Raw genomic sequence first — 13,999 nt, forward strand, 5'->3', positions numbered from 1 at the left:
TTTTTCTCGAAATCTATTAGGTCTGGGTGGTTGCAAAAAAATTACAGTTATAAAGGAGGATTTGCCCTATATTTTAAAGAAAATTTGGGAATTTTATCTTTTATAGAAAAAGAGAAAAAAATTGTCAAAGTTGGGTGTTTTTTAACGTTACGCTTTTTCGTGCACTTTTTGACGATCAACCCTTATACAACTGTCCTACCGGACAGTTTTAATCATTTAAAATTGATTGTTTAGTCTTGATTTAACTTTCGTTTGTAAAAGATGACTAACAGATGTGAAATTTATTGACTTTCAAAACATTATTCAAAAGAAAATAGCCGAAACAACTAGGAAATGTCGTAAAGTTGAAGAGGAAGTGGCGCTGAATCACAAAAAAAAAAAAATTAAAAATCTACACTCATCATTCAACGTTTCAAAAATTCATGTCAGGTTGGTTGGTTTGATAAAAAGATATTTCTAGTATTTATTGAATCTAAAAGAAAATTATCCGATACGGATTTATACGAGCTGGCTTAAACGTTCTTTCCTACGTTGATTGTAAACTGCAATAACATGAACGCAGCTTTGGCATAGAATTAGAATTATTACAATTTTATTGAATATAAGGATTAAGATACGCAAGAATTTTATTTTAGAGATGAATAATAACTATTCTAATAATTACCTACGTCATCTAATTTTATTAATACGAAAAACGTGAACTTATTTATATGAATATATGCTAAAGAGAGATATTTTGTTGGTTTTATAGTGGAAGCAAATCCAAACAAAGCACATTAAAAAAATACCAATATAAAGAAACTAGCAATTCGCTGCGCACTAATCTGTAAGTCACTTTTAAGAGGAGAAGGCCGTTCGGCAATAGCTACAGATAGTCTTTTCAACAAACTTTTATTGTTGCTCAACATTTGGGTACCATTGGAGTCCTAAATCAGAAATCTTTTGGGGTGTTAAGAGCTGTGAATTGTGTACGTTATAACGTACGATCTAAATGGAGTCTTTCTCTGGCCATTGCCGAACCACATCATAACTTAAAGCCTGACGATTGAAATCGGTTAAAATATTACTAACTTTATAACCCGGACCAAGGCGATGCATGGCACAAATCTGATGCGTGGACAGCGCTTCGCTAAAGAGGTAGACTGCCGACATCTGGCCGCAGAATACGCGTTCTTCATCCAGTTCAGGTGTGGCTCCAATAAAGCATTTATCAAATGGCTGGAAGTTAAATATTTTTAGAAAATTGATGCATTTTAAACGTCATTTTAATATTAAAACTGAACACTATAGCAAACATGAACACACCTCATTAGCGGAAACAAACCAAGCCATTTCCGTGTTGGATGCCAGCTGTCCATTGACAAGACACTTAATCTCACTTTTGGTCCACCGGTTATAGATATATACAATTGCAATCATGTACCACTACAAAAAAAAAAATCCGTGAACATAAACTTAGTTGTGAGCATAAAATTCTAGAACCACAAATTTTTAAAGCACTTCAACGAATATTGAAAAACGCGTATTCCAAAGGCGAAACAATTTGAAGAGCCCCTCTTACCCACCATTTGATTATGTCACAGAAATGTTCTGCTCTTGTCTGAGTAGAATATTTTTTCCTAAACACGTTTATGTAATCGTGTTTTTCATTCTCTTCACATATTTGTAATATTGACACACTTTATTATTACAATACTCTTCCTCTTCAAGAAATTACATATTTTTTATTTAAACGAGAAGACATTGAAAGAACCAACTGAGCATCGAGAGCTAGACTAACTTGTTAGTGGGTGAGAAAATAACGACTCTTTTCAACAGCCGGGCGACTGCTGGCAATCGAGTCCTAAGAGGACTCATTTTAAACGTTAATTAATGGAATTAAAACACTATATCTACTTTAAATATGTTTTAAGTGCTCTATTTTAACGAGTAGCTAATGTCATCGCGACCTAAAGGCACATTGTGGGGAAAAAATTATAAAGCATCCTTAACAGTTCAATCTGTTGATTAGACTTAATAGTCTGGAGAGGCTGCTGGGTATTGCTTCTAATTATCAGTTTTTCCTCTCGAAAACCGAACCATCAGCCGCTCAAGTCCTAAACACTAAACTAGTGTTTTCTGCTTTTGCTGCACAAAACGTAGCACATGCTTATTTAGTGGCCAGAAAGCTGGTATATTTTCTGCTGATTAGGTGCACTGCTTTTCTAATAGTACACATTGCCAATGCGTCTTCATTTTGCAAACAAGGAGACTTTTCAGTACCTAATAGCAGTGACGCCACTTGATTGCTTACCTTTCTTGGTTGAAACTCATATTTGACACAATGCTGAAATCCTTTTCCTTTGACCTTCATTGAGGTCAACACTAGACAGTTACCTACAAAGTGGGCCGAGTATCCAACACCTTTACTCGTTTTAAAACTGAAATCAAGCAGAGAACATTCATTGACTTATCAATTTGACATTATTATTTAGTCTAGCACAAATTGTTAAAAATTTCCTATTTCAAAAATTACAAATTGTCTTAAAACTAAACGTATAGGTGGAATCAGTATAAATGCAGCAGCTAGGGATTGTAGTTACAGGTTTCTAAAATTAATGAATCTCAGAAGATGGCAGGTAGCAAGAGCTCCTTGACCTTTTTCTTGAACTTGTGCGGCAGTGAGACAAACAGAGCTCTCAGAAATTCTTCCCAAAAATAATTTTATAAGTATAATAATCATAATTTCCAAAAAACATTCGGAGCAAAAGAAAATCGGCGCAATTTTTCTCAAAAGAGTTTCACTAATAAAACTGAATCTAATTTTTTTTAAAATCATTTAACTTTCATAAATATTTCGCCTACACTAAGAATTACAGCATTGTTATCAATATCAATCGCTGTTATTAAATTGACCGAATAATAATACTGGAAAGAACCCCTCCCCCAAAAAAATATTACAGGGAAAAGGTTACAAATAAAAGTGGTATAATAAATGAAAAGTGATAAAAGGGAAATTTTAAAATCGTTCGACCATTAACGGATACAATCGCGGAAAAACTGAAAAACGGCTTCAATAAAAAAGCACTGCCGGTTGACGGATTTCGGCCAAAACCTAAGTGGCAGAAACAATATATATTAAGTTTGAGTATTTTACGTTTTTTAGGTTTTGTGAAACGCGTTGACATAAACACGCTCACAGCACTCAAAACTATTTTCTAATTCAGGGGAGTTCAAATTAAGTATTTCCATAAAGTATTCAATTTCAAAAATTTGACTGATTAAAATATTTTTCCATAATGGAAAATAGAAAAACACTTTTACTGACGGCCCGGTGAAAGATTAAAATTAACGCTCTGGGTATATTTTTAAAAATCGCTCGCTTGCGGTGATGCAGTACTTTGTGTTTCTACATTTTTATGTTTCATGTTAACGTTCATAAACGCACCATGAGAAAATTGCCTTTGTAATCGGTGGGGGGATAAACATTAGCTATATACGTTTTGTAGATATAAAGCTAATTCAATTTTATATCAACGAGTAAAAAAAAAGTAAAAGTAAAGTAATGCCCATTTTTCAGGCGGGTTTTACATCCAACTACCAATTAGGTATCGTGGACGGAGGCGGATAGCAAATATTCTTTACTGCAAATTTCTTTTTATTATTCATTAAATAAAATCCAAAGCATATATATAGACCCGAGAAATCGAATCCAGTACCCTAACACATGTTTGCTTTGCGGGCCCGGCTATTACCACTCGGCTACCGCGGTTTTTATGTTACCGTAACGGGTAGATCAGAAAACCTGGGTCACTAGTTTGACGAATTTGCGAGAAATCAGTTCAGATAGACTTGCCTATGAAATAAAAAAATAGCGTTTTGGGTTAGATATTTGTTGACCTCGCTGATTCTGAGTTAAACATAATATTGGATGCTCGATGGAAGCGTATATACTTCGTAAAAAAAAAATATAAAAAATAAAAACAGTGATTTCTTTAATTAGGATTAATAAAGGTTGGCAGAATACGTTTTTGGCTTAGTGACTGAGTAAGTTCTAATTTTTTAAGTTCTAACCCGGAAAGGATTTTGTAGAAAATTGTAACCCATTTTTCGCTACATTAAAGCCTGCGGATGACTTTTATTCATTGTACGTACATAATAAAAAAACATTATCTCTAAGTAGCGAAACACGTGTCCTATCACATACATACAGACTAATCCCAAATAAACTACATATTATGTAATTCATCTGACTCAGCTCCGCGTCATATTCTACAGAGGAAAATAACGATAAATACATAAGATCATAATAAATCTGACATGAGTAATTCTTGACTGAATCTTTCCATAAGGGCACATTAGGTGGGCACCACCGTAAAATATACTGAACAATATACAGAATAGAAAACTGAGGTAAATATGAAATATGTAAAAGATATACCAATATAAGTAAGGTTTCTCGCGCTCTATGTTTACAGAGTTTATTGGGTCTAATCTAAACCACGTGGTGAAGGTGAATCCATTTTCATATGGCCATCTGGCTAACGGTGGTAACACTATTGCCTGAAATAACCAGAACATAATGCTATAAGTTAGACCTTATTATTTTTAAAAAAATAGACAAGCATGAACTTTGTAGGTGTTGTAATTTATAGTCATGCTAGTTGCTTTATAATCGTAATACTGCTGTTAAGTATTAGTATTAATATGCCCACTTACTGATCCTTTTTTTCCTGGGAAACTAAAGAATACATCTGGTCCATTGCGTTGTGGCATCTGGCGGATAACATTTAAGAGTTTGGTAGAATGCCTAGGCTGTAATAAAAATCTAGAATTACATAATGTAATCATAGTGATGTAATTTTTGATCACAAACAAAACCATTTTCAATTTGGAGTCTGGTTTCAAAATAGGTTAAATACATTTATATAAAAGCACAAACAGTCAACACTGGAGTCTTTTGTACAATCGTACGTGATAATTGTCCCATCAAAAGAAGAAAATTTTGGATGATGAAATCAATGAGACTAAGAACGAAACAAGGGAGTAGCATTTAGAACAATGGAATTGCAACCGGTAAGGTTCTTCAGTCAGTTATCTATGGACAGCTTTATGTTTCTGGCACATTGCCAAGAGGAACAACAGGAAGTAGTTAATGAAAAAGGGCTGAAGTACTGGGAATGAGAAATATGGTTATCGAAGTAAAAGTATGGTTGTGTCCAAAACGAACGATCGAATCCAAATTTCAATCGGAACATCCCATTAAGTAGATATGGTGATATGGTATTGGGGATTTATTGAGAGCGAATGCACTGAGAGAGGGCAGTTAAAATGGTTTCTCCCATAAATAGTACTATTGAGGAAAGAATGTTGCCCCAGGGGGAAAAAATGGAGTAACCTCCGTGAATGAGAAGGAATAACTGAGAGAATCGTATACACAAAGGCCAAAATAATGACAAAAAAGCACAAAGCACTATCGTAGTTTGGGAGAACCCTCAGCGCTATGTTTCACATGTCTGTCTTATCTATAACACTTTTAATCTCTTGCGACAAATAATGTAATTTTTTAAGGTTTCATTGGCTTAAACGAAATATTCTTGGCGAATTAGCGTTAAATAAAATATTAAAAAAATAAAAAGTATTGCTATCATGAATTGACAAAACCAATACCCACAACGTACGTATTTCTCTGAAAACAAGATTTGGCTAGCTTGTCAATAGCTGTACGCAGGTTCTTGGAATGATAATGCAGTAAGCTAAAAGTTCATACAGAATCCATTTAAAGCTTCAATAATAAACTGGCATTGTGCGGTTGTCAAGATAACCATTTAAACAGTATAACCAGTGCTTAGAATAATTAATAGTAATAATAATAATAGCAGCACTATATACATTTCGAAATATCCAATTTGCAACAAAAATCAAACTAATGACAAACCCATTTTCCATTGGTGGCCTTCATTGAGCCGAAAAGTAATTTCAGTTCCTTGACAGTAATACTGTAACTGGCAAGCACGCCCAGCATGTCAATCAACAGATCTGCCACAAAAACAAAACAAAAAAATTAATTTACATGCTAAAAATTATCTGATATGAATACTCACAGGAGTTTCCTGTTTTGTAACAAAATACAATTCTAACTGCCAATATTTTTTGTTTTCACAGTTTTTTGGTCAATGCCTGCAAAAGTGCTGGAAGGAAATAAGATACATAGGAATAAGCACATGTACCTATATGTATATACATATGCACTAGCAAGAACCAGGCCCAACCAGTGTTCATAGCCATAAATTAGCTATTACTGCAGCATGACATCCAACCAAGAAAGTCGACATTTTGTACTTAGTTGATCGTAGTGCCTCCGGAAGATAGAGATCGAACAGTGAATTGTAATGAAAGCATAATTTGGCATGAAAACTTGTGTAAATTTTTATATCAAAGACAAATAGAATATTTTGATGTGATTGGTGACCCAACATGCAAGGTCTTAGGATTTCTTTACATGTTCACTGTGATAAAAGTGATAACGTTGAGGGCAGTGTGAAAACTATCTGTCCCGGCCTTTTACACAGAAAATTCACAAGTAATTATGCTTTTAGTGCACAAAATTCGAGGACTTTTCTTTTCTTTTTTTTATCGGGTGATTGCAGAACACTGTAAACATGATTCAGTAAACTTGCACTTATAGTTCATTGATTTTGACCAATACCTAGAAGTCGGTTTGCATTCTTTTTTTTCCTTTTCCATTTTTGAATACGGTTAAATGGGTTTGAGTTTTGAAAATCTGTCTTTCTCCATTTCTTATCGTTTTGGCACGAATAAGTGCTGCGTTTTTCATTGCATATTGATTATGAGATTATATATTTAAGTTTGTGTCTCTTCTGTAATTAGGCGAGGTAATGAGGTTCAAATTTAATATATGTACCGCCAAAGCGAGGATTTATAATATATTTATGACTGAAATAAACTAATTCTGTTTTTATTTTAGAAAACAATTATCAAAGTGGAGCCAATTTTGATTTTTTTCATTTTTGAGTTATGCTGACCGAACCAAATGCACGAATAAAGGACTACTCATTTTAAGATCTGCATGAATGCTCTCACCTGCGACTACGGTATCTGCCTGGGTGAGTCTGTGTAGAACGTGTTCAATGAGACCCACTTCTGTACATGCCTGCAGGTTCCGAACACTTTTCCTGAGTATCGCAATGAAGACACTCCAGATCTCCGCCTGCAACATACATACACATCTTTATGTAGCAGAACTCGCTAACATGTTTATGAATGTGCATTACTTGTGGTTTAAAACATTCACAATATTATCTCTTACTAAATTATTGCAAAGATGTAATGAAAATAATTCGAATTTCGGCACATAGATTACAGAGATTCTGCGCTAATATGAAATAATTTGAAAGAAAAATGAAGTAAAATTATGAAATCGTATTAACATTTAATGGTAAGAAGGAAAGTTCTATTTTTAGAGGGTACACTTAAAAATTGTATACCATATTTTTTTATTTATTAATGATTTAAGGCGCTTCATCATCTGAGGACATTGGCGCCCAAATAAATTTATCCTTCTCTCTAAAAAATTGGGCAAAAAAAATAACTTCCAATCTAATAAATTACACGTAAATTTACAAGTTATTTGGTGATGTCTTCATAAAAGCGATCGAAAAAAACTTCAACATTTTTGGACTACTTCCAATATTCTTTTAATTTGTTTGAACACCTAACCTAACTAAAAGTAAGTACCAATTTTTAGATTTCAGTGATTTTTAACTTTTGAAATATCTATACCAAACACACTCCCTTTTACAAAAAAAAAGAATGAGAGAAACTATGTGAAAGACTTTTGTTCATATTCTTGGGTTCGCCTCAGAATATGTATTTCAAGTGAAAACTCAAATTCGAAAATTTGGCACGATCGCTATACTTCCTATAACTCCGAGAAAGAGGAAGAAAAACTTTTTTTTTAACGACCTTTATTTATTAGTGTTAAAACACCCCATTAAACGCATCAGTTTTTAGCAGGACATTCAGTGTAATGTAAATTACGCATAAAGTATAATTTATAAAGCGCCATGTAAATGACTGTCAGCATGACTTCGTTCAGATGTACAAGCTGACATGTGTGTTGTCTGAAAGCGACCTACACACATATTCTGATCGCATGCCAAGGAATGTTTAACTGTGCCAGAGCAGTATGCCAGAAACTCATGGAATTGCATACCATAATCCTTATCTGGCATCTTCATTTTAAAGGTGTCTATAAATAAGGTTGGAGCATTTTACTAGTTCATTGTTAATAACTGCAAGTCATAAACAAACTACTTTAAGCGGTAATTTTGTTTCGACTCACGTTTCTCTAAAACTACTTTAACAATCAATTTGAAGCAGTTTATTTTTTAAAAAGAAAGAGATTGATAACACAAAAACGGTATACCCTGAATTTTGACCCAAAGCATGCAATTCTGTTACTGCAAAGTTAATAGCTTCGTGATAGAAAAAGATCTATATAATGTGCCCCAGAAGTGTGGCTAAAAGAATAGATACCAAAGCATTAGTAAATGCTCTGATCAAAATCATATGAAGGTAAGTAAGTTGAAATGAATCCCATAAGGGAAAGAGTCAGACACTTCTTCTGAGATCTTGGCGACCCAGTGGGTATCCCAACCTAACCTTACTCACTAACCATTCATAGTACTCCCAGGTCTGCAGAGACTGTGTGTGTTTTTTTGTGACAAATAGTCTATTTAGAGGTTTGTTTTTTGTTTTTTTTTTTACAGAGATAAAAACAACTGTGCACTGTGACCTCAACAATATATTGTGCTTCCCTTCTTAGGGTCAGACGAATTCCTATAGCAACCCTTCAGAACTAAATGACGAATAAATCTTAAATCTGAGACGGCTCTAAGAAGGATGTGTTCTTCTCCATCGTATGATTGATTACCTAGGTACCAGAATCTTTCTTGTATAATGGCAACGCAGTTAGTTAGAAGATGTATTGCAGTTTCATCCATCTCTCTACAGAATCAGCAAGTAACGTCGCTTTCTAGTCCCATCTTATTCATTGCTCGCCCTCTGAATCAACAATGCCCTGTAAGGAACCCATTATTTTGCAGAATTTGTCTTTATTTTCACATCTATTACTGTTATAGCTCATTACACAGAACTTCGCCTGTCTCAGAACAGGCAGACTAGCTCAGATTTTTTTCTCTAGAGATCTCTTGCTCCTTCTTCCACTCCACCTACTCTACAAAAGGGTGTTCATGCCCCATAAATGCGAGTTTTGCCGCCTAGATTTGCCAGGGTGTCGGCCGTCTCATTCTACTCAAGGCCGAATTCTCTAGGCACCCATAATAGAGTAACTGTGTTATCTTCCCGTAGTTTATTAAGATTGCTGAGCGCTTAGATAGCAACCTGGCTATCAGAAAAGATGATAATCTATAGACCCCGATAGTCCAACAGCTGTAACTGAGTTATCTTTGCATAGTTCATTAAGTTTGTTGAGGTTCACTGAAGTCAGTAGCAAGCATTTTCGTGTTGAAGGTGCTTTGAAAGTTTATCACGGGCCGCGAGTGCCAGGTTTTTGTCCCTAAAACTCTAGCTCCAGTTACGTCCGGTTTTCTCGATCTATCCGTACACTAAAGAATCGCGTTTTCCTTAACACCAGAGAGAACGGATTCCTTACTCTTTTCCATGTTATTGATCAAATTTACTGAAAAATTTATTACGAGATTGTAGTTTTTAACCTTTCCGTCCTTGGGAAACCAAGGTACCAAATAGGGAAATTAGAGTACAAGGACATCCACTCTTCGCTGTCCATGCCCTCACTCAAAATATTTAGCTTAGCGAAATTCTAGCTCAGTACAATTCAAAACATCAGGCGTCCCTTAACAAAATAAATATAGTCCAGTTGTCTGTCAACTGGTTAAGTAAGGAAACCCATCTCTTCGAAATTTTAGGTACTTATATATAAATCTTACTTTTATGGGCAGTAATAGAGAAAAATAAGGATTGAAGCGTCTAATCTTTGCTAGGAAGGAGTAGAAAGAAACTAACCTGGAGATTGGGCAGACAATGGTCCAGCAGCTCCAGCATGTGCTTGATATTCTGGGCGTCCTGGATGACGAAGTTCAGCTCCATGTCGAACTCTCCACCAACCAGCTGTTAACAGTAAAAAAAACACAATAATGTAAAAAAAAATTTAAATTGGATTTTTCATATAAATACACACGGAAACAGTAACCCTTGCAGATTACTAATAAAGAAGTAATGTAGAGATTGAAAACATTTAAAACGCTATTAACAGTTCTAAAACGAACCCATCGACGAACGACTACAAAAGGGTAAAAATACGTAACACCTATGCCATCCATCCTCAGCTTTGGAATTCTTAAACGGTTACTAACCGAACTTTAGGAAATGAACAATCGTTTTGATGCTCAGACGCATCATCCAAAGGAAACTATCATCTGGCTATATTCTACCGCAACAGCGAGGTTTATTAAACATTAAGTAGTTCTGGATTTAGAAAAAAAAAGAGTAGAGAATTTCCTTCAAGGCATATTGTGCAGAAAAATACCCTACTTTAAAAATCGTACTTTGGATGTGCAATGGCCCTAAACTTGTATAGGGCTCCATCTCGCATCCAAAGAAACTAATGCCTTAAGCTTCGGGCAGTTGACAAATTTTAACTTAATTGTATTCCGGAAAGTGCGGGAAAAGATAAGGACCAGATAATTGCTACAAGCGTACTGAAATGTGCTTAGTAAAAGCCAATTAAAAAGTTTAGATTATGTATCTCCACTTCGGAAAGCACACAACACCTAGTTGTGTGATGCCCAGCGCATGCATTGCTAAAGTACCTTCTTAGGTACAATATTGAGGCTAAATGGAAGCTAACATAAGAGCTATAATAGTAATGACTGTTGAACCATGATTTGTCAAAATAAAAATAATTAAATTGCTTTAAAATTGCGCAAATACCATTTTTTTTAAAGAATGTTTTACTGCAAAAGATGAACTCAAACGTCTCAAAAGTAAAAAAAGGAAGTTGTAGTGGTAGGTAAAGGTAATGATGATATTTATAAAGTCGCGAAGAAAAGAGATAAGTACAGTGGTTGGTGTATAGTGGATTCCAACGCTGCTGGAATTCAGTTACTGGCCCTTAAATTTTCTCTTCCTAGGAGCTTCTTACAGCTCCTCGGTGATGAACAGTATTATCTAAAACGTGAGAATGCCGTCCAGAGGCCGACAGCGCACTGTAAAAGGGTCCGGACCCCAATGAGTTGAAGTGTTTAATTAAATATATACTACGAGGTGTAGCTATTAAATAACGAGACTATTGCTATAAAACATTTTATTTTAAATTTATACATATTTAGTTATTATCACCTTCAATATACACCCCTCCCTTAACCCTACAACGCTCCATGCAAATTTACCATTGTTCGAAACCGTGCTGGAAGTCTTTTTCTTCTGTGAGCACCTGCATGACGCGTGCCGCTTTTTCTTTCACAGCTTCAACGGACTGAAATCGTGTCCCTTTTAATGTAGATTTGACTTTGGGGGAACAGATAAAAGTCACCAATGGCTAGGTCAGGCCAATAAGGCGGTTGGCCTAAAACTGGAATGTTGTACTTGGCTAGAAACGTCTTGGCAGACAATGCAGTGTGAGCCGGCGCGTTGTCTTGATGGAGAACCCCGTGACTTGTTCTTCCACAAATCGGGTCGTTTTTTTCCTTACTCTTTCACGAAGTTAAGCAAGCACCTCACGGTAGTAATGTTGATTAATTATAATCGATATTTTCATCCGTTTTGGACGTGGAAGGGCGACCTGGGTGGTCATCAACTCCGACGTCTTCTCGGCCATTTTGGAAACGCTTGAACCACTCAATAACTCGCGCACGTGATTAAGCTTCATCGCCATAAACTTCTTTTAATAAAAGATAAATTTCAGTAGCTTTTTACCAAGTTTCATGTGAAATTTCACAATTCGTTGCTCTACTACATGTATAGTATCATGTTTTCGGCAAAACGAAACTAACACCTCTTACACAAACGACGGTTCCGGTCAGACAGATTTCTCTACAAACACGTGAGACGCTGCAATCGAAAGAGAAGGCTTTACGCTGCACAGCTGTCGGTCGTTAGGATTTGGTGCATGCATAGTTCTTCTGTAGCAGCATCAGTCTCGTTATTTAATAGCCACACCTCGTATATAAATCTAGGATAGAGCAAGTAAAATTTCTCAAGTATTGTAATAATAAATATTCCATTTCATTTTACGTTCAAAATTGAAAGTTAAAGTGACTACGAATTAAATTATAATGAAGAGAATGAAAAATGGAAACTTCTTGTAAGTAAAAGTAGTAAAGTAATCGCCTATTCTTTCAAGGGAGGCTTTACGTCCACCGAATTAGGTGTCGAGGACGGAGGCGAAGCGACTAGCCAACATAAATTCTTTTGATAACCATTAAATAAAATCCAAGGCCTAGACCGGGAATCGAACCCAGTACCACACACAATACTATTAGCTTTACGAGCCTCGCCTCTGACCGCTCGACTATTGTGGCCGCCTTACATATGTTATGTTAAACATTACTATGTACAAAGTAAGTTTTTGTTAAACAGATTTGTATACCTATTAGATGGAGTTTTCTTTTTGTTTCTTGATTGGATCAAAATATCTTAATTAATATTCGGATATCTAGAATAATTAGGCTGATTTACACCAGAATATTTTTATTTATCTCCCAAATTTTTAGTTTTATCATGGAGCTTTGTCAAAGAATCAAAATTGTGAACACCATTGTTGCGATACTTTCACGAGCTCCTCTTCTACAGAAAGAGAAACTTATTACTTTATTTTCGGAATATTTGAATAGCTCATTTAATCATACTGATTAAAGAGGTTATTTGCATCACACTCAAATTTCACGTTAAAGAGAAGCTTAATCACCCCCTTAAACTGCCTTAAAGTACATTTTACAGGAAAACACTTAATATAAAGGTTACTGATGGTCTTTTGCTTAACCGATTTTCTTCAAATTTGGACTTCGAAAAGTAGTTTTAATGTGCTTTGAATTATGAAGGTGGTGGCATGTAAATCATGCTGAAGAAGCTCTTTAGAGGGATTTCCTAAAATGCACACTTCACCGGAAAAAAGTTTTAAATAAAAGTAATAGGCAACTAGGTTGATAAATATTATGCAAGCTTCAAAGAAAAAACATCATTTTCATTAAACGTATATAACTAGGAAATTGCTTCGGTTAAAAAGTTGGTAACTAATGCGACAGGAGAAATGATTATGGAGAAAAAGTTAGATTTTTAGCGACTAATCTTTTAAATTTTTTGTTAAAAAAACACACACATCCAGCATATTCACAAAACTGGATAAAAAAAATACTGTTTTCGATTTCTGAAGTAATCAAAACAACATATCCGATAATTAAAAAAAAAATACAGAAAATTTAAAACGATTGCAATACTTTCTACTGCTAGGATAAGATAAAATATACAGTAAAATGACTAAAATTTCAGTAAGAGAAAGTTTTGTACCATCTCAGGTTTCTATTTACAATCAGTAATAACCTTCCACGAAAATTGGTGACGTCAGAGAGAGCTAGCGAGTGGAAGCTGCCAAATTGGGATATTTGGCCGAGTAATGTCCCAAATTAAGACGACAATGGAAACTATGTGGTCTTGTACTGGTTTGCCAATATTGAAGCATTTTTTTTGGCACCAGTCGGTTACAATATAGTGGCTTAAAGAGATCCTGGCATATTTATAAATGCGCAATATTTAGTGGCATAGGCGGATCCACGCGCCGCGTGCTGGCAGGACTACCTATCCTATACGTTCTAATCGGCCTAGATCGGCTAACTACTTTCTCTTACTAACAATCTAGCTATTTTAACTGTGCAGTCACAATGGCCCTTGCCATTATACCAGGGTTGCTATCAATGAAGGCCTCACTTTACAATTGGAGACTAACTCTTCATACAGCTTC

General features: G+C 35.2%; 1 protein-coding gene across 5 annotated transcripts in view; it reads right to left on the bottom strand.

Annotated features, from left to right (window-relative positions):
* Window positions 1–13,999, bottom strand: part of rg (A kinase anchor protein rugose) — a 257,928-nt gene that overhangs the window by 215,525 nt on the left and 28,404 nt on the right. For all 5 annotated transcript variants that reach the window (XM_074143212.1, XM_074143215.1, XM_074143214.1 and 2 more), the window contains exons 2-9: window positions 10,048–10,152; window positions 7,084–7,210; window positions 5,918–6,018; window positions 4,699–4,794; window positions 4,421–4,542; window positions 2,294–2,420; window positions 1,306–1,425; window positions 1,072–1,218 (exon numbers count right to left, since the gene is read on the bottom strand). In XM_074143212.1, coding sequence (XP_073999313.1) covers window positions 1,072–1,218; window positions 1,306–1,425; window positions 2,294–2,420; window positions 4,421–4,542; window positions 4,699–4,794; window positions 5,918–6,018; window positions 7,084–7,210; window positions 10,048–10,152 — 945 coding nt within the window. The remainder of the gene's footprint in view (window positions 1–1,071; window positions 1,219–1,305; window positions 1,426–2,293; window positions 2,421–4,420; window positions 4,543–4,698; window positions 4,795–5,917; window positions 6,019–7,083; window positions 7,211–10,047; window positions 10,153–13,999) is intronic.

This window comes from Rhodnius prolixus, unplaced genomic scaffold, assembly GCF_049639745.1.
Source record: "Rhodnius prolixus isolate KJV_2025 unplaced genomic scaffold, Rpr scaffold_12, whole genome shotgun sequence".
NCBI lineage: Eukaryota > Metazoa > Arthropoda > Insecta > Hemiptera > Reduviidae > Rhodnius > Rhodnius prolixus.